Source organism: Dendrobates tinctorius, unplaced genomic scaffold (genome assembly GCF_039654945.1).
Source record: "Dendrobates tinctorius isolate UK_male_01 unplaced genomic scaffold, ASM3965494v1 ptg000241l, whole genome shotgun sequence".
Taxonomy (NCBI): domain Eukaryota; kingdom Metazoa; phylum Chordata; class Amphibia; order Anura; family Dendrobatidae; genus Dendrobates; species Dendrobates tinctorius.
The window spans coordinates 13,916,707-13,939,063 of NW_027361908.1; the positions used below are offsets into that span (position 1 = coordinate 13,916,707).

The following is a 22,357-nucleotide window of genomic DNA, read 5'->3' on the forward strand; positions in this document are numbered from 1 at the left end:
AAGGTCTGGTTTGTTCTCTCTGTCTGCCCATTGGTCTGAGGGTGAAAAGCAGAGGAGAAGGACAACTGAATTCCCAACTTGGAACAGAATGTCCTCCAAAATTTAGACACAAATTGAACTCCTCTGTCAGATACAATGTTCTCAGGAATCCCGTGCAAGCGAACCACCTGTTGCAAAAACAGAGGCACCAACTCAGAGGAAGATGGCAACTTAGGGAGTGGTACAAGATGAACCATCTTAGAGAACCTATCACAAATCTCCCAAATAACAGTCATTCTTTGAGAGACCGGCATATCAGAGATGAAATCCATTGAAATATGGGTCCATGGCCTCCTGGGGACCGGCAAAGGCATCAACAACCCACTAGAGCGAGAACAAGATTTAGACAGGGAGCAAGTCCCACAGGACTGCACAAAATTCCTGACTTCATGAGACAAGGTGGGCCACCAAAAAGAGCGACTCACCAGATCTCTAGTGCCAAAAATACCTGGATGACCAGCCAATGCAGAGCAATGAACTTCAGACATCACTCTCTTCTTCCACTGGTCAGGAACATACAACTTTCCACTGGGGCAACGCTCAGGTTTGTCCTCCTGGAACTCTTGCAGAGCAAGTCTCAAATCGGGTGAGATGGCAGAAAGAACTACCCCCTCGCCTAAGATGGTGGCAGGCTTGGTCACCATAGGAGAATCAGCAAAGAAACTCCTAGAGAGGGCGTCTGCCTTGACATTCTTAGTTCCAGGAAGGAAAGAGACCACAAAATCAAAACGTGTAAAAAACAAGGCCCACCTAGCCTGTCTAGGGTTCAAGCGTTTAGCCGACTCTAGGTAAATCAAATTTTTGTGGTCAGTGAGGACCACAACTTGATGTTTGGCTCCCTCCAACCAATGTCTCCACTCCTCAAATGCCCATTTCATGGCCAACAGTTCCCGATTCCCCACATCATAGTTACGTTCAGATGAAGAGAACTTACGGGAAAAGAAAGCACAGGGATTCATTTTAGATGTTACCGGATCCTTTTGGGACAACACCGCTCCTGCACCAATCTCAGAAGCATCCACCTCTACCTGGAACGGGAGTGAGACATCAGGTTGCCGCAGAACCGGGGCGGAGGTAAATCTACGTTTCAGCTCCTGAAAGGAAGCAACCGCCTCCGGAGACCAATTCAACACATCCGCACCCTTCCTGGTCAGGTCAGTCAATGGTTTGGCAATACTAGAAAATTTTGCTATAAATTTCCGATAAAAATTAGCAAAACCCAAAAACTTCTGGGGGGCCTTCAAAGAAGTGGGCTGAACCCAATCATAAATGGCCTGTACCTTGGCCGGGTCCATTTCAATAGTTGACGGAGACAAAATAAATCCCAAAAAAGAAATTCTCAAAAATTTATCGACCAAGTCGCGGAAAATATCGTTCATGAAGCACTGGAAGACAGAAGGGGCATTAGTGAGCCCAAAAGGCATCACCAGGTACTCAAAATGTCCCTCCGGAGTATTAAACGCCGTCTTCCATTCATCCCCCTGCTTAATGCGGATAAGATTATACGCCCCCCTGAGGTCAAGCTCGGTAAACCAGCAATCACCTCTGACTCTAGAGAATAGATCCGAAATCAGGGGTAACGGATACTGATATTTAATAGTAATTTTATTGAGGGCACGATAATCAATACAAGGCCTTAAAGAACCATCCTTCTTGGCCACAAAAACAGGCACCTAAGGGTGAAGAGGATGGTCTAATATGACCCTTCTCCAACGCCTCCCTAATATAGGACCGCATAGCCTCGTGCTCGGGTACAGATAAATTGAAGAGCCGACCCTTAGGAAATTTACACCCCGGGTTTAGTTCAATTGCACAGTCATAACTCCTATGAGGAGGCAAGGACGCAGACTCATTCTCACTAAATACATCATAGTAGTCCGCCAAATAGTCAGGAACCTCATGCGACTGAGGAGAGGTGGAAAAAACCGGAGCCTCACTAAAGGTACACCGGCAACCCCAACTCACCACAGACACAGACTTCCAATCCAAAACTGGATTATGAATCTGCAACCAGGGAAACCCCAGAACAACGGCATCATGCAGACCATGCAACACCAAAAATCTGCAATTTTCTTGGTGGTCTGGGGCGACCCGCATGACCAACTGGGTCCAAAACTGAGGTTTATTTTTAGCCAGAGGGGTAGCATCAATCCCCCTCAAAGGGATAGGCATCTGCAGAGGTGTCAACGGAAATCCACAACGTTTAGCAAAATCCAAGTCCATTAGGTTTAGCGCTGCTCCCGAATCCACAAAAGCCTTGGCGGAAAATGTGGACAGGGAACAGATCAGAGTAATCGCCAAAAGAAACTTAGGCTGAACCCCACCAACAGAGAACGTGTGTGCAAAGCGTTTCTCACGTTTAGGACAAACAGAAATAACATGTGAGGCATCTCCACAGAAAAAACACAGCTTATTACGCCTTCTGAATTCCTGACGTTGCGCCTTAGACAAAACTCTATCACATTGCATAGGTTCAGACGTCTGTTCAAACCGGTGGCAACACCTCTCGTGTAATCCTGCGTTCACGTAAACGCCGATCAACCTGAATGGCTAAAGACATAGAGTCGTCCAGACCAGAGGGAACAGGAAATCCCACCATAGTATCTTTTACGGCTTCTGACAAACCCTTCCGAAAGAGAGCAGCCAAGGCACTATCATTCCAGGTAGTAAGGACCGCCCACTTTCGGAACTTTTGACAGTACAACTCTGCAGATTCTCGACCCTGGTTCAATGCTAACAGGGTCTTTTCAGCCTGATCAATAGCATTAGGTTCGTCGTACAGCAACCCCAAGGCTTGAAAAAATGCGTTCACATTAGTCAGAATAGGGTCATCTGGTTTCAAAGAAAACGCCCAATCCTGGGGATCGCCGCGCAGCAAAGAGATGACAATTTTAACCTGCTGTGCGGGGCTCCCTGACAAGTTAGGCTTCAAAGCAAAAAATAATTTACAATTATTTTTGAAACTCAAAAATTTAGATCGATCCCCAAAAAATACATCAGGTGTGGGGATCTTTGGTTCAACAGCATGTGAACGAGCAAGATAGGCGGAAATTCCTCGCACTTCAGCAGCGAGCTGCTCCACACGATCAGACACTTGCTTTATCTCCATTGAGAGAAAAAAAAATTCCCCCTTTGTTAAACACAATTCTTTCCTGCTATTGAGTACCCCAGGATCTGCAGTTGGGCGGGTGATTCTGTTATGATTGAGTCACCGTAGGAGGCAAAAACAGAAATGCTAGCTAAGTCCTGAAAACCAGAGAAGTTGGCAACTATCAGATTGCAGACCCCTGAACCTATCAACACAACTAGCAGTAGCCGTGGGGGGTTCCTACGATGACCTAGACCCCTCGATCACAGCCGGAGAGATACATAGGCCTAAAGAAGGAAAGGGAAAATCTAACTGCCCCAGAGCAGACCCCAAAGCAATAGGCAGCCCCCCACATATAATGACGGTGAAGCAAGATGAAAACACTTACACAGACAGAAAGACAGGCTGAGCAAAGACGGGGCCCAAAAACTACCTAGATAGGAACGGATAGGAAGGCTGCTGTCTGCAATCTGCCAAAACCCTATCAGAGACAAAAGCCAACAAGCTGATATAAAAATGGCCCTGAAGCAACTAAGCTTCAAAAACTAAATCAGCACTCGGGTACTTTCAGAAGACAGAGCTCACGGAACACTGCACACTCCAGCAGGGAGTGGCAGAATCCAAAAAGCAAGAAAAACAAATCTTAGATGCAAAAGGCAAAACAGAAAACTTCGCTTTAGGAGAGCAGGAATCAGACTGGTGTCCAAGAGTCCACAGAGAAGTCACCCGCAGGGCAGAAAGGGCGTAGGCTGCCTTAAATCCAGTCAGTGACTCCACTCAGTCAATCGTCTTCATTAGTCCCAGGTGCCTGATAATCAGGCTCACTACCTTCCTTCACTAGAATAGGGAGTTCACCAGGCCTCAGTGACGGAGGGGAAAATGAACTCACAACAGGGCATATTCTATGGGGCAGCATATGGGGGCATATTCTGTGGAGCAGCATATGGGGGCATATTCTATGGAGCAGCATATGAGGGCATATTCTATGGAGCAGCATATGGGGGCATATTCTATGGAGCAGCATATGGGGCATATTCTATGGGGCAGCATATGGGGGCATATTCTATGGGGCAGCATATGGGGGCATATTCTATGGGGCAGCATATGGGGGCATATTCTATGGGGCAGCATATGGGGGCATATTCTATGGGGCAGCATATGGGGGCATATTCTATGGGGCAGCATATGGGGGCATATTCTATGGGGCAGCATATGGGGGCATATTCTATGGGGCAGCATATGGGGGCATATTCTATGGGGCAGCATATGGGGGCATATTCTATGGGGCAGCATATGGGGGCATATTCTATGGGGCAGCATATGGGGGCATATTCTATGGGGCAGCACATGGGGGCATAATCTATGGGGCATCTTATGTGGCATAATCTATGGAGCATCTTATGGGGCCATAACCTTTATGGAGCATTATATGGGGCATATTATTCTATGGAGCATCTTATGGGGGCATTATTAACTTTTGTGCAGCATTATATGGGGTGTATTTTGTATGGAGTATCTTATGGGGCCCATCATGAACTCTATGGAGCATTATATGGGGCTCCTGATTCAATATGACCATTCAAAAACATTTAACCTACTGATGTCTCAGTTAATTTTACTTTCATTGGCATCTATTTTTATTTTTGAAATTTACCAGTAGCTGCTGCATTTTCCACCCTAGGCTTATACGCGAGTCAATAAGTTTTCCCAGTTTTTTTGTGGCAAAATTAGGGGGGTCGGCTTATACACGGGTCGGCTTATACACGAGTATATATGGTACTTTCCCTATATTCCAATTGGGAGCGCTGCTATTGTTGGTTCTTTGCGTCGCCCGATCACTGTGTGTGTGACCCTACTCTATAACAGAGTGATGGCAATAAAACTGAACATTTTCTTTATAAGGAAACCGGTGAAATGTATTAATTATCTCGAGGAATTTGAAATCTGACCCCAGCAGTAATGAAAAAAACAAACACTTTTTGTCTAGGCCTGAAAACCCTTGGGAAAAAATAAACTCCTATCATCAGGGAAATGATAACATCAGTTTCTTATTATTTACATGTAAGCTGTAGGAAGTTAGCATTCTCAGAATACGCTTTAGGATGTTTGTGTTTGAAGTTAGAGATGGTTGATCCCACCTGGAAAAATACTGAAAGCCGCATTCACTGTGCAGATGGAGCACAGACACGACATGGGAATTGAGAAACAAAAGGTATTGAAAGGCAAGAGACCTTAGAAGGGAGAATAAAAGGAAAGAGGATCTGCTTGCAATCAAATCACTTTTTCTAAATTCCTGTATCTGTTTTGTGGGCAACATATCGCTTAAATAGACCCGAAATTTAGTCTTAATTGTTCTTGTGTTCTGTACTTCTTCTACAAATTGCATGAACATTCTTCTGTCAATGTAAACTACTACATATAATAAGCCACAATTACTTTGTTTGTACCCAACCGTAATTGTGCCCTATGGGAACACTGTTATCAGTGCCTGTAAAAAGCCAGAGTACTTTTCAGGATAATATACCAGTATTCACTTTCCTTTACATTTGTAATCACAGGTGTAAAGGTCTTCTACCTTCTAGATTATACCTAATAAGAAAACAAATTAAATAAAATAAATTGCGCATATACCCTATGGTAAGAAAAATAGTAATAGTACATGTAAATAACCTAAGGTGCTTGGTTATCACTATTTTGATCAAAGCAGTGCAAAAGTCATCCCATCACAACAAGGTGTATGCAGTTGGAACTGCCATGTCTCTGGCATGAAAACCTTACCATGTGTCTACTCATCTCAATGTGAATAACAGTCCAATTAGTTCAGACACATGTCCATAGGAAGCTATTTAGATAAATGCTTAGCTCAAGAAGGGGGACCACGCTTCTGTTTGTGCAGAGTGCAAAAAAAAGTAAGCAAAACAAAAATAAATAAAATGAGCTGGAGTACATGTTGGTATACGTGCTGTGTAAGAGCACGTTCATACTCTGGCCATTTCACAAACTAAAACAAAGGCAAAAACAAAATGAGCACATACCCTGTAGTTAACAGTAATAGTACATGTATATGATCTAGGATACTTGGTTATCAATATTTTAGTCCACAAAGAAGTAAATAGTTAGCACTCACCGATCTTCAGAAAAATTCCGTACTTTATTGGCAAACTACCTGAAGAGCTCGACGCTGCCCGGGCATAGTAACTACGGTAACTACGGTTAGTTATAACAAATTATAATGTGTGTGTGTGTATATATATATATATATATATATATATATATATATATATATATATATATATACACTCTGAGTGTAGAGCCCCGCCCACTCCACATAGCCACATTCACTATAATATCCCATATCATCCCGTCAGCCAGAGCTACCGGACTACTACCCCTAATATCCCACATTGTCCCATCACCCAGAGCCACCGGACTACTACCCCTAATATCCCACATCATCCCGTCAAAGCCACCTGACTAATACCCCTAATATCCCACATCAGCCAGAGCCACCGGACAACTACCACTAATATCCCACATCATCCCGTCACAACCGCCAGACTACTACCCCTAATATTCCACATCATCCCGTCAGCCAGAGCCACCGGACAACTACCACTAATATCCCACATCAGCCAGAGCCACCGGACTACTCTCCCTAATATGCCGCATCATCCTGTCAGCCAGAGCCACCGGACTACTACCCCTAATATCCCACATCATCCCATCAGCCTGGTGTCAGAACCAGAGCGCTGAGTGGAAAGGTCCTAACTTCCATACCGGGGATCCCTTTAAGACAGGCCTGGGGTCAGTACCAAAGTAGAGTGGATTTGCCCTCACTTCCATACCGGGGATCCCTTTAAGAGGGGCCTTGGGTCAAAACCAGAGCGCTGAGTGGATTTGCCCTAACTTCCTTACCGGGGATCCCTTTACGAAAATCTGGGATCAGAACCAGAGCGCTGGATGGATTTACCCTGACTTGCATACCAATGATCCCTTTAATAGAACCCTGGGGTCAGAATCAGCGCTGAGGGATTTGCCCTAACTTCCGTACAGGAGATCCCTTTAAGAGAGCCTGGGGTCAGTATCAGAGCATTTGAAGGCAATTGCCTTGACTTCCATACCGGGGATCCCTTTAAGAGAGGCAATGGGTCAGAACCTAAGCACTGGAAGGATTTGCCCTGACTTCATACTGGAGATCCCTTTAAGAGGGAAGATGTGCCTATGGGATGTGTGATTTGTATATGGGCACGGGTGGGGGGGTTTCATTTCTGTCATGTGCTCTGTGCTCCTGTCTGGGGGGCAGACAATGGCTGGGAGCTTATGTTCCCGGGAATGCTAGATTTCTCCCACCATGTCAGTGTCTGCTGAGGGAAAACTTGCTCATAGCAACCAATCACAGCTCAGCTTCTTTTAACCAGCTCTGGTGAAATGAGAGATGCTTAGTGATTGTTTGGTGATACACACACATACATACATACATACAGTTTTATATAGAGAGATGTAAAACATTATGGCCGGGGGGAGTGAGCACAGGAGGGAGCAGAAACTGACGACGGCCGTTTCGCGCCGAGTAGCGCTTCTACGGGTCAATACCTGGAAGGATATGACGAGGGAAGAAAATACTACCCCGTCATTACAATGCTCCTCCTTCCACAGCTGTTGCCATAATGAAATGAAATACATAAAAAACAATTAAAAACAATCTAGAACAAACATGAAAAACGTACAATAATTGTGGGGAAAACGATTAATAAATGAAATTTCCATTGTGCATGAAATCTTGTATATAAATTTATGATATGCATGTAAGGACAGTATCTGCCCATGGAATCATTGCTCCAAATACACCCATATCAAAAATACATTTCTGTAATTAGCATTGCTGTAACAGACTGATACAAAAAACTTATCCAAGCATCCCTACAAAAAAATGGACATATCCACCCGATCCTTAAACCCTATTGGGCCCATTGCTTTAGTATGCATTATCCACCTAGCCTCACGTCTGAGTAGGAGGTTATGCAAATTACAACCTTGTGGAATCAGATTGACTTTCTCTAAACCTGCAAATAATAGAACGTTTGGGTTTCCTGCATGTGCTTCTCTTACGTGACTAACTAAACGGGGTACTCCCTTAGCTGATAATAGATTTATAGTGCTCTCTGAACCAAACATATAATGGTCGTATAGATTTACCTATATAGAAGTATTTGGATGGACAAAGGACAACATACTGTATATAACAAAATCAGTTTTGCATGAAGTGAACTTTGTCCTTTTTCTTAATGAATTTTTGGATGTTTCAGTAAAGATCATAGATGGGGTCATTTGCACATCATTGTTCAGAAAACCTGTCATAATATCCCATAGTGGGTAATACACAGTATATATCAGTAGTCAGTAGGAGAAGTCATTTGTTATAGCGATAGTAAACCTCTGAACTACCTGGAGGAAGTCAGTCCCTTTCTTCAGGCTGAAACTACTGTCTACCAACACCATTTCAGTTCCAGGGCTTTGTCAGCCTTCTTTCTGAGGTTAGTATATCCCAGCCTACTACTGTGAAATGGTAACAATTCTGTTGGCTCTCTGGCTGCTTTTCAAGTATTAATGGTGATATATTGATAAGTATTGCCTTTGGGTCCAAAAAATACACACCAGGTGAACCTAATATGTAGCATATCCAAAGTTTTCTAATCAGTCAGTCGGACCTTCAGCTGACCACCTCACATCCCAATGAACAATCCACTCCAGCTTCCAACTTATCAACACATTTGTCCAATCACAAGTCTAACAAACTCCAAACTGTGCAATTTTAGTATTTTCACTCAGGTTTGGGGCCGTTTCTTGGCAGCTGGAACTGGGGCTTTAGTCAGGGTGGAGGAAATGGTTACAAAAATCAGTGAATTTTGCATCAAAACCTCAGGCCTCTTCCAAATAGCTGAAGATGAAGAATTCACCTTTTAGCAAGACAATGACCCTAAGCATGGGCTCAATTCAACAGTAGAATGGCTTTGCTAGAAGAAGACAGTCTTGGAATGACCCAGCCAGAGCAGGAACCTTAATGCAATGGAAAATCTGTGGGAAACCTGAAGAAGGCTGTACATTAGATGCCCTGGCTATCTGAAAGATCTGGCGCTGTATTACCAGGAATAATGGGCCCAAGATTGACCATTCTAGATCTGTCATGCTGATAGAATCTTAACCAGAAAATTCAATGTTATCATAAAATCAAAGAATGCGTCAACAAAATATTAGTTCCATATTTATGCAACCACATCATTTTAGTTATTTATTTTTCTTCTTCTACCTGAAAATTCATTTAGTTTTTTTTTTTTCAGTTGACTTGTACAGATTATGGATGACATTAAAGGGAATCTGTCACCCTTTTTTTTTGCCCTATGAGCTGCCGGCATTGACATCAGGGGCTTATCTACAGCATTCTGTAATGCTGTAGATAAGTCCCCGATTTAACCTGAAAGATAAGAAAAACACGTTAGATTATTCTCACCGGAGGGGGCGGTCCGGTCCGATGGGTGTCGCGGTCCAGTCCGACGCCTCCCATCTTCATACGATGCCGTCCTGAACAGGGCTGAACAGTGAGCCTGCGCTGGAGCCACGACAGGAAGGAAAGAAGAGGACGGCCTCGTATGAAGATGGGAGGTGTCGGACCGGACCACGACATGCACGGGATGTTTCCATCCATGTTTTTCTTATCTTTCAGGTTACATCGGGGGCTTATCTACAGCATTACAGAATGCTGTAGATAAGCCCCTGATGTCAATGCCGGCAGCTCATAGGGCAAATAAAGGGTGACCGATTCCCTTTAAAGGTGGATAAAGTTCTGGAATGATTCTTCTTGGTAGGAAATTTTTACTTAGCAAAAATCTGGCATTCTATTGGGGGGGGTGTAAGCTTTTTTATATTCACTGTATACACATAGACAAGGCAAACGTTAATTATACAGTCTCAAAACAGACTGCATTACCGATTTATACTAAAATTATATACAGTATGTAACTGGATTAATTCTAAGCTGATGTATACAGGGACAATATGTTGCAAAGTGGAAGCTCCTCTCTGTTCTCTGCAGTGTATAAAACGCAAACGAAGCTTAAAATAAGGTATTTGATCCTTATGCTAAACAGTAAGCCCATTCACCTCGACTGGATAGCAAAATGCCTGCAAAGTTAATCCCTGGAGCTTTTTATTTGTTCAGTAAATCTGATCCCTGGCTAGATGAATATTAGTCTGATGCTCTGATTGAAAACGTAGGAAATATCACCATGTCATGTATTAGTTATTATGTATGAGTTTTTATATTATTGGACTTGAACACAACCCTCCTTAGTTAGAAGCTGGAAGATGAATTTCATATAGGAGGCTTTAATGTATAGCTTGCCAGAATTTAGTTTAACCATAGGATGCATGAATCATTTTTATGTACTCAATATAAACAGCAGTCTTACTAAGAAAGTGGGAGCTAGACAAGACACAGCCCCCTAATCCCTGTTTATTCATGGTTCATGAAGAGCCTGCTAGTTTGAGTACCTTTCACAAGTTTGAGAATGTTAAACTGGCTGCATAAGGGAATAATGGCTGTAGAGCTGAATAAAACATAAAAACTATTTGTTAATTTCTCCTTTCCGTTGCAGAGATAAACTGGTAAAGTTTAGGTTATAAATCCAAAGAGATTCTTCTCTAGGGGAATGTACTTCTTCCCACGCATGAAGTTAACCAGTCATAAGCAGGCAGCAACATACAGGGGGGAAAAAAGTCCTCACAGTACCATAAAGCAGGTTTCTCAGTATGAGACCTGTAATAACCGACAGTCTGATTGCCTCTTTAGTCTCATTGCAAAGTTTTGTGTGATTACAAAGTGCTGGGAGTAGAACAGAGATGTGTGTAATTACTAGCACTTCTAAAGCTTTCATCTCAGGAGGTCAGTATCCAGAGCTGAGCTTTTGACACATTCAACACTTCTAGGAGCTGTCATCTCTGCTGTATCCCCTCCCTCGTACAGATTGCTGTGAAATGAAAGCTTATCAAATGTTAGAAATCATATCATCTCTGCTCTGCTCTGATCCCGTACCGCTATGCAGTGAGATCAATGAAGACATCAGACTGTCTGTCAATACATGTCTCAAAAAGAAGAAACACCTTTTCTAAATCTGTTGTGGGGGGCATGTTTTTTTTTCCCCAGTATGTTTTTTATGATTGGTAAATGTCATACAGGGAAAGAAGTTCACACCCCCAGGGAACAAATATGGTAACGCCCTTTTGGATGCTCGCTATAACCTAAATTCTTACAAGCTAATATATTTGTAACATAGATGAGGAATTTAAAAAAACAAAACAAAACACAACACGTGTTCAACTCGGCAGTCACTATTTTATGATGTGACCAGTGTAACCTGGTGAAAGGTCCTGTTTTTAAAGACTGTCCACATCTGCAACCAATTTTAACTGACATGATTCATATATAGAGGAGCATTGCAGTTAGTCTTATTCAGAAATCTCCATTCATTTTCTTTTCTACAGCTTCTGAGCAATTCAGTACATCGTCATGGTATCGGACAGTATGCAAACTGCAGTAATACTGTATCTCATTGACTATGTTGACACCTTTTACAGTGCTGCCATAATTTACATTGATGACTGTAATGATAAAGCTTTGTACAGTTTAGCAAAGGATCGGGAGATCACACAGAGTCCATGTGGAGCCCTTCTGCATGTGTTAACGACCGGAGGTATTTTCATCTTTGCATTTTCGTATTTTGCTCCCCTTCTTTCCAGGACCATAACTTTTTTTTATTTTTTGGGCAAATTGGTCATATGAGGGCTTGTTTTTTGCAGGAAAAGTTGTACTTTTAAATGACATGATTGGTTTTAACATATCGTGCACTGGAAAACGGGAAATCATTTCCAAGTGCTGCGAAAGTGCAAAAAAAAGCGCAATTCCACAATTTTTTTTTTTTTTTTTTAACCATGTTCACTACATGCTAAAACTGACCTGCCATTATGGTTCTCCAGGTCATTACGAGTTCATAGACACCAAACATGTCTAGGTTCTTTTTTATTTAAATGGTGAAAAAAAATCCAAACATTAGTTAAAAATAAAAAAGCGCCATGTAGTGTCTCCATTTTTCGTGATTTTGGGCTGGGTGAGGGCTTTTTTTTGTGCACCGAGCTGACATTTTTATTGATACAGTTTTGGTGTATATACGATCTTTTGATTGTCCGTTAAAGAAAAAAAAACATAATTCTGGTGTTTTACATTTTTTTTCCTTGTTACGCGGTTTACCGATCAGGTTAATTATTTTTTTATATTGATCAGGCGATTCTAAACGCGGCGCCACGAAATATGTGTAGGTTTGATTTTTTTGATTTTTTTTGTTTTATTCTTTTATATTGAATGAGGCGAAAGGGGGTGATTTGAACTTTTATATTTTTATTTTTTATATATTTTTAAAACATTTTTTGCATCCTTCAATAGTCTCCATGGGAGACTAGAAGCTGCAGTTGTCTGATCGGCTTTGCTACATACAAGCGATCAGATCGCCTGCTTGTATAGCTGAAGTGCTCACTTGTTATGAGCGCCGACCACCTTGCAGCGCTTATAGCAATCCAGCTTTGACAACCATAGAGGTCTGCTGGAGACCTCTGGTTGTCATTCCAATCCATAGGTGACCGGCAATCATGTGACGAGGTCACCGATGGGCTGGATTACTGGCGCGCACACCAGAAGCATGAGTTAAGTGCCGCTGTCTGAGATTGACAGCGGCATTAAACAACCATGGGTGGATCGCGATTCCACCCGTGGCTGTCAGAGGCACATGTCAGCTGTTCAAAACAACTGACATGTGTCGGGAAAGATGTGGGCTCAGTACCGGAGCTCACATCAAAGGGAGGGATTCCGAAGTGGGCGTACTGTTATGCCCAAAGTCAGAAAGGGGTTAAAGAGGAACTGTCATTCGCTCCAAGAAATTTGAGTTACATATCTTGCAAAGCTCCCGGAGTGCCCCCTCTTTTCTTTTTAGCACTGCATCATTCCGTTGCAGTGACATTCCCATATGTTGCTTTTGGAGCGCAGTATGTGAAATTTCTTCTTGCAGACCAACTGAGCATTACTTTTGTTTGTTTTTTTTCTGAGAACTTGCACCTTATTCCTTCCCAGAGTGAATAATAATAAAGTAACTTGGCACTCAACTGAATTGTCCTTTTTAGGTGAAGTTTTTATGTGCAGTCCTACAAAAAGACGTTTCGGCCTACACTTGGCCTTCGTCAGTCCGACTGCTGTCTATATAGTATGAACAAACGTATGTCCACGAGCAAAATAATTTTTTGTAAGTTCCTGCTTCCAAATATGGTGTAGGCATAATATAGCAGGCTTCCAGCTACCCTTAAGGCATGCTGTGCTGGTAATTCAATTAGATACAGTATATTCCATAAGGAAATGAGGAGAGGTTCCCGCTGGATTGCTGAAGCAATTTGCCTGTGGAAGATGTCTGTACTGAGACCGGTGTGAAAATATACCTGTAGAAAATGTCTGTACTGAGACCGGTAGCAAAAGGCCCGTATGGGGCATATAATGGTAGCCTGCAGGTGAGACCGGCAGCCTAAGGCTAATATGGGGCTTATAGAAGTAGGTTGCAAGTGTGCAGGGCTGAACGCGGTATCCGCCGCCATTTGGCTTCAGCAATCCAGCGGGAATAAAAATAAAAACCACCTAAAAAGGACAATTCAGTTGAGTTCCAAGTTACTTTATTATTCACTTGGGTCTGGGTAACCTACTTGTGCACGTTGTGGTAGTGCCACACTATACTTGACACTTAATCCATCCCAGACACTGCCAAGCTGTGATTGGCTGCTTCTGAGAGGGAGGGGTGGAAGTGTACAACCCCTCCTCCAAAGAAGACTTTGAAGAAACTAAGCAGGGATTTCACTTAAGTTACTGCACTCCAAAAGCAACAAATATAGTTATCTGTGCAATAGAGCAATGCAGCGTATAAGAATTGGCAAAGCTCAGGGAGTTTTGCAAGGTACTTAGTTTTTTGGGTTTTTTTAGCGAGTGACATTCCCTCTTAGTCTAGATGTCTAGATTAACTGTCAACGTTGTCTCTACTAAATATTTACAGTACAGACTCTGGGGTAAGTAGTTAATTAATGAGTATTGATCACCCCTTTCTATATCTTTTTTTCCATTACTACAATATTTCTGGCAGAACAGTCCTTATCACAACAATGTGCTTTATTTCAGGCTTTGGTTTTGAAGATGATTTTTAGTCTAGAACAATGTGTAATTTTCTGTGACGTTTTATCGCAATTTTTGAAACATTTGATTGTATTTTTTTTCCATTACACTTTATATACTCCTCTGGATCAGTCACCAGGTTTCTGGTACCCCATCTGAGAGCAGCATGATTTAGGGAAAGAGACCCTGATGCCAGTGATGTGTCACTCACTTGGCTGCTTGCTGTGATTTTGATAAAATCCCTGTTTCTCCGCTGCAGATTTACCAGTTCTCTGAATGCTGAGCTCTGTATAACCACGCCCACACCACTGATTGGCAGCTTTTTGTGTACATTATACGTGGATAGAAAGCTGCCAATCAATGCTGGGGGTTGGGTTTATGTAGATCTCATGAATATGCTTGGCTACCTCCTGGCAGCAGGTTTACTAGTCCTCTAATGATCATCTCCTGCTGGTAAAACTGTGATTTTATCAAAACTCCATTGAGCAGCCCACTAAGGGACATATCGTTGGAATTGGGGTCTCTGTCTTTATATTATGCTGCTTTCAGATTAGGTGGCAAAAACTGGTGTCAGATCCCCTATAATTCTGAAATATTGCTGATATCAAAGCCTTATAATATACCGACTTCTTTATTTTTTGCTAGAGACCACTTTTCTATAGTTATCTCACTATTGTCATAGGTAGGACTAGAATAAAAGGTGGTAACTCGATTATTAGGCTGGAGGCAGATAAAAAGACATGCTGCAACCTCGCTACATTATGGGAGCAAGAACTTACTAATAAGAAGTGAGAACAAAGCTGACTGCTGTGTTCAGTAAAGGAAATGTATGTGAGGGATTGCATATTTAGCATGTAAGCTAGAATTATGAGACAATGAAGTCCGCTGATTTCTTTTAATACATGGAAAAACCATAAAGGGTGAGCCTTTTTTATTATTACTGTTTGTGCATGGTATGTTATCTGTAAGACATGTGTTGGAAAGTCTCTGAGATATTCCTTAAATGTGAAATTATGTAATTAAATCAAAAGCAAATATCAGAATTCCAGGAACTCTGCATTTCAGCAAACACTGGAAAACTGTTGGAAGCAAAAAAAAAACCTGTTTTATAAACATTCCCTTTTTACAATGAGTGAAGAATGCGGAGAGGCATATTAAAGCCTCCCAGCCGTGAGCGTATGCCAAATACAGTACATGTTTAGACGGGTTTGTGGACGACAGATGTATTGCTGAACTGAAAGGATTATCCAGCATGTCTGACCAGGCGTACGATTTCCAAATTGTAATACTGAGTATAATTTTCCCTTGGCTGCCTTGGCTAAAGCCGTCATTCTTCTTTTAAATTACTGCTTTTCCATAGGTTAATTAAAATGCTCGGCAAGCACTGTCTACTGATTGTAAGGTTTAGCAGGGAATTCAAGTAGGGTGCAATGACAATTGGAATGCCGGCGCAGAGGATACTTCGTGGATGTTCAGCAAAAGATTCATTTAGAAGAGACAAACGATCTGCGGAACAGGCCAGGGAATGTCTCTGGATTGTGTAAAGGCCACTAGTTAATGATTTAGGCTGAGTTCACACGTGGCGTTTTTTTCGCGTTTCCGCGGCAGTTTTAACCGCGCGATTTTGCCGCGAAAACGCGAAAAATAAGCATCCCATGCATTCCTATGGGATTCCGCAATGCTGTGCTAATGCTGCGGTTTTTACCGCGGCGGAATCGCTTCGCAGTAAAAACCGCAGCATGCTCATTATTTTGCGGAATCGCGGCGATCCCGCACCCATAGGAATGCATTGTTCCGCTTATTTCCCGCATGTGGCTGTGCACACCATGCGGAAAGTAAGCAGAACAATTGCGGATGGTACCCATGGTCCGGAGGAGAGGAGACTGTCCTCCGGGCTTTGGGTACCATATCCCTGTAAAAAATAGAATTTAAAATAAAAAATATTGTTATTCTCACCCTCCGACGTCCCGCGCATCCGTTCCCAGTAGTCCTTTGCGAAAATGCCCGCGATGGCGTCCGATCTCGCGGGATCGCGAAGTCTCGCGGTAATTCGCGTGACGCCATCGCGAATTACCGCGAGACGTCGCGATCCCGCGAGAACGGACGTCATCGCGGGCATTTTCGCAAAGGACTACTGGGAACGGATGCGCGGGACGTCGGAGGGTGAGAATAACACCATTTTTTATTTTTTTTTTACATTCTGTCTTTTACTACTGAGGCTGCATAAGCAGCCTCAGTAGTAAAAAGTTGGTCACACTCGTCAAACACTATGTTTGACGAGTGTGACCAACCTGTCAATCAGTTCTCCAAGCGATGCTACAGATCGCTTGGAAAACGCTAGCATTTTGCAAGCTAATTACGCTTGCAAAATGCTAGTTTTTCCGCGGGAAAATCGCGGGAATTTAAAATGCGATTTTCCCGCGGACTGGAATTCCGGAATTCTCGCGGTAATTTCCGCGAGAGTTCCGGTACGTGTGCACTTAGCCTTAAAGTGAACAGCAGGATTGTGCACAATAACCTACAGACAGTGTCTGGTCGGCGCCATTACACTGATTAAAATGATACTGTGCCGACTCCTGGAGTGGACCCTCTGGGTCATAGCACCAACCCACCCAGGATGAGCAGACCTAGTGAGGACCACCCCCTATACAGGGAGTGTCAGTGGCAGGCCCAAGGGGGTAATGTACCACGACTGCTGGATCCAGGTGGCTGGCTCACAGGAGATACGACTGAGTGTGTCTGCAGGATGCAACAGGGAGTGTGCAGAAAACGGGAGTGTGCAAAGCGTGGACAAAGGGGCATGCAGGGTATAGGACAGTACAGGGCGGGTGTACGGAAGCACGGAGGGTACAGGACAATACAAGACGTGTACATAGGAGTGAGTTAGATACTGGATGGTGCAAGGCGAGCACACGGGAGCACGTATGGCGCGCATAGACTAGCACACCCAGGTGCGGGCAAATCAGGGTGCATGCAAGGGAGCACGCCAGGGCACAAGGTTAAACAGAACGCGTGCTGGGAAGCACACCAGAGTACAGGATTAGGCAGAGCGCATGCTGGGAAGCACGCCTGAGTGCAAGACAGAGTGTGTGCAGAGAAGCACGACAGGGCACAGTACAGGAGCCAAGGGTGTGCTAGGGAGCACGGCAGAGCATGTGCTAGGAAGCGCGGCAAGGCAGAGTACGGGAACGGAGCGTGTGCTAAGAAACAAGGCAGAGTGCAGGAACGGGGCATGTACCAGGAGGCACGACAGAGCGCAAGGCAGAGGACCCGAATACAGTGCGCAGCCAAGCAAGGACCAAACAGACCAAGCCAGAAAGCACAACAATAATCAGGCACCTCCCATAGGAAGAGGTAGCCTGATATAGGGCAAGGACACAGGGCTGGAGACATTTCCAGAAGCGCGCACGGCCCACTTAAGGAGCAGTGAGCGTGCACCCCAAGCATTCTCCCAGGAGACCTGCATGCCAGGTGCTGGGGAGGGTGCAGAGACAATGGAGACTGGAGCAGCAAGGGGCGTTGAGTAAACATGCTAGCTTCCATGCTGAGAACGGAGACTTGCAGGGGCGCCAGTGCTGCTATAATAGGTACATTCCCACATGCATGTGACATGTCCAAGCGTTGTCCATTTTTTTTTCTTGTACAGCACATTAACCCATAGAGTTTCATTATTTTACATATGCATCATTTTTAAAAATTAATCTTTATCTACGATCCTTGAGACTCTGCTCATTCCTATTCTAATTTGTATTGTGGATCAGACTCTGCCAGTAAAGTCAATGGGGATCCACATAAATCGGATGACGCACAGAAGACATACTTCCATCTGACAGATACAAAAAAGGGTCCAGTGCAAGAACAGTGTATGGGCCCTTTGCAATACAATAGTTGTGTCAGCGTAGCTGCACGCGGATTTGGATGTAATAGTGGGTCCCTTTACTTCTTGGGCCCCTGTGCGGCTGCACCAATGATATGTCCGCCCCTGCCTCTGAGTTTCATTTCTTTTTGATATATCAAGAGTCCTTGGATAAAGAATGTTCAGTCTATCTGCTTCAGTTAAAAAAAAAAATGGTGAGAAAAAAAAGAAAGCAACTAGGATAACGCCCGAAAAAAAATCACTCCCTTTCTCTCAGTTGTTTTCAGTTCTTCTTGGGTTTCCATATACAGTGGGGAAAATAAGGAATTGATACTTCCCCGATTCTACAAGTTTTCCCACCTACAAAGAATGGAGAGATCTGTAGTTTTTGTCGTAGGTACACTTCAACTCTGAGAGACAGAATCTAAAAAGAAGAAAAAAAACAGAAAATCACATTATTGTATAATTTTTAAACAATGAAACTGCATTTTTTTGCATGAAATAAGTATTTGATAATCCACCAACCAGCAAAATTTCTGGCTCTTACAGACATGATAGTTTTTCTTTAAGAAGCCCTCCTACTCTGCACTCATTACTTGTATTAATTGCACCTGTTTGAACTTGTTACCTGTATAAAAGACACTTGTCCACACAATCAATCACACTTTAACCTCCCCACCATGGCCAAGACAAAAAGCTGTCTAAGGACAATACCGACAAGATTGTAGACCTGCACAAGGCTGAAATGGACTACAGTACAATAGGCAAGCAACTTGGTGAGAAGGCAACAACTGTTGGCACAATTATTAGAAAATGGAAGAACAACAAGATGACTATCAATCTTCCTTGGTCTGGGGCTCCATGCAAGATCTCACCTCGTGGGGTAAGTATGCTTTCTAGAAAGGTCCAAAATCAGCCCAAAACTACACAGGAGGACCTGGTCAATGACCTGTAGAGAGCTTGGGGCCACAGTCTCAAAACATTACTGCTAGTGACACACTGCGTTGTCATGCATTAAAATCCTGCAGGGCACGCAAGGTCCCCCTGCTCACGCCAATACATGTCCAGGCCCGTTTGAAGTTCACCAATGACCATCTGGATGATCCAGAGGAGGTATAGGAGAAGGTCATGTGGTCGGATAAGACCAAAATATAATTTTTTGGTATTTACTCCACTCGTCGTGTTTGGAGGAAGAAGGATGAGTACAACCCCAAGAACACTGTCCCAAGCGTGAAGCATGGTGGGGGAAACCTCATGCTTTGAAGTGTTTTTTCTGCAAAAGGGACAAGATGACTGCACTGTATTGAAGGGAGGATTGGATAGGGTCATATATCGTCAGATTTTGGGCAAGTACCTCTTTATTCAGTAAGAACATTGAAGATGGGTCATGTCTGGGTCTTCCAGCATGACAATGTCTCAAAACACAGCCAGGGCAACTAAGGAGTGGCTCTGTAAGAATAATTCCTAGGTACTGGAGTGTCCTAGCCAATCTCCAGACCTGAACCCAATGCAAAATCTTTGGAGGGAGCTGAAACTTAATATCATTGCCCAGAACCGTGAAAGATCTGTAAGGAGAAGTGGGCAAAATTCCTGGTGCTGTGTGTGCAAACTTGGTCAAGAACTACAGAAAACATCTGACCTCTGTAATTGCAAACAGAGGTTTCTGTGCCAAATATAAAGTTCTGTTTTTCTATTCTATCAAATACTTATTTCATGCAATAAAATGCAAATTAATTGTGTACAAAATCATACAATATGTTTTTCTGGGTTTTATTTAATAGATTCTGTTTCACCGTTGAAGTGTCAGTACGATAAAAATTGCAGACCTCTCCATTCTTTGTAGGTGGGAAAACTTGCAAAATTGGCAGTGTATGAAATATAATGTACTGGAAAACGGAGGAAAAAAATTCCAAGTGTGGTGAAATTGCAAAAAAGTGCAATTCCAGAGTTGTTTTTCACCATGTTGACTAAATGCTAAAACTGACCTGCTATTATGATTTTCCAGGTTATTACGAGTTTGAATATACCAAACGTATAGGTTCTTTTTATTTAAGAGGTGAAAAAAAAAAATGAAGTTTGGTTAGAAAAAAAAAATGGCGCCATTTTCCAACACCTGTAGTGTCTCCATTTTTCATGATCTAGGCTGGTGAGGGCTTATTTTTTGCGCGCAGAACTGTTTTTATTGATACCATTTTGGTGTAGATATGATCTTATAATCGCACTGTATTGCATGTTGTTGCAATGTAGCGGCGACCAAAAAATACTTAATTTCGCTGTTTAGCAATCGAGACTAGAAGCTGCAGTACTTTGATCGCTTCTGCTACACACAGAAATGTTCACTTGCTATGACCACCGGGCGGCGCTCATAACAATCCGGCAATGACAACCATAGAGGTCTGCTTCAGACCTCTGGTTGTCATGCCAACCCATCAGTGACCCGTAATCATGTGCACGGTCACCATTGGGCAGGATTTATGACGCGCCTCCGGTAAGTGCGAGTTAAATGCCTCTGTCAGAGATTGACAGCAGCATTTAACTAGTTAACAGCCAGGGTTGATCGCGATTCCACCCGCGGCTGTTGTGGGCAGATCAGCTATCGTGTTCCCTGAAAGGTGTGGGCTCAGCGCCGGAGCCCGCACAAAACAGGGGGTGTCCAACATCAGCTCACTAGTCAGGATGGAGTTTTTGAAAGCCTGAAGTGTTTAAATGACACTCAGAAGCTTGAAGATGTGAATCGGAAGTAATTTCTCCATAGAAATGAACAGAATGATTCTTTTTGAGACTTTTCCGAGCTGTATGTCAATTGAAAAATAAATAAGACTAGTTTCACACTAGCGTTTGTGAGCGCAGCGACGGCCTGCGCACGGCCGCCGCTAAGCCCCGCCCCCTGCCCCGCCTCCACCGGTATCTCCGCCTCCGGGCGCATGACGTTGCATGCGTCATGCGTCCCCTATCTTCATCACAGAGGGAGCAGTCTGCGCACAGTCTGCGTTTGGCGGCGCATGCGTCCTTTTGACGGTGCGCCGAGCACAACCAAAATGCAACAGGTTGCGTTTGGCGCTGCTCGGCGCACCGTCAAAAGGACGCATGCGCCGCCAAACGCAGACTGCGCGCGGCCTGCGCCCTCTGTGATGAAGATAGGGGACACATGACGCATGCAACGTCATGCGCCCGGAGGCGGAGATACCGGTGGAGGCGGGGCTTAGCGGCGGCCGTGCGCAGGCCATCGCTGCGCTCACAAACGCTAGTGTGAAACTAGCCTAAAGGCATAGTTTTTAGGAAGAAAAGGATAAATGGCTTGCCGTGGAAATAAGTTAATATTAGGAGGGTATCTTTGACAAGAGTATGCAGCTATTATTATATGCATTTTAAAAGTAAGTACACCTAAATTATGTATTTAATAATTGATATAGTTTGTATTTTGAAAACGGTTGACAAATCCTCTAATAATTTATATTTCCATTGTTATTTTGCCTTTTTACAATAGGTACGAGTTTATGATCTTTTGCAGTATGAACATGGTGCAGATGATGTTCTAGTATTGGCAACAGATGGCCTTTGGGATGTCTTATTGAATGAAGAAGTGTCTGAAGCTGTTACAAATTTTCTAGCTTGCTGTGATCCTGATGACCCTCATAGGTATGTATTGGATTTTCTCCGTTTTTAGAAAACCGTATATAGAATTTACACAAGTATGGTACAAAGCCAGTTTCTTTAAAAATCTAATTTACAGTAGGGTTTGCTGGGGTGGGGGAGACACTTACAGCTTGTCATATGCAGTATGTAACTTCTTTCCTTTCCTTGCTCCGCACCAGACTACTTATGAGCTAAAAATCCTGGCTTGTCATGGCCAATTGGCTAGCAAACCATTACATCCCAGACCCACATTACTAGTTTTATCCAGGACATGTTCTTAATATAAATTTCCATTAATAGTTTGTTTCTCTGTGGTTTCCAGATCTGTGAAAGGGCCATTTTATTTTTACATATGTACAGTTGCTTTTATGTATGTATGTATATGTGTGTGTGTATGTATGTGTGTGTGTGTGTGTATGTGTATATATATATATATACTAGCTGAAGAGCCTTGCGTTGCCTGGGCATAGTAACCTACTGTGGTTAG

General features: G+C 43.3%; 1 protein-coding gene across 1 annotated transcript in view; it reads left to right on the forward strand.

The window, feature by feature from the left end:
* Positions 1-22,357, forward strand: part of PPM1H (protein phosphatase, Mg2+/Mn2+ dependent 1H) — a 304,754-nt gene that overhangs the window by 277,395 nt on the left and 5,002 nt on the right. The window contains exon 9 of the mRNA XM_073556965.1: positions 21,722-21,873. Within this exon, the coding sequence (XP_073413066.1) occupies positions 21,722-21,873 (152 nt within the window). The remainder of the gene's footprint in view (positions 1-21,721; positions 21,874-22,357) is intronic.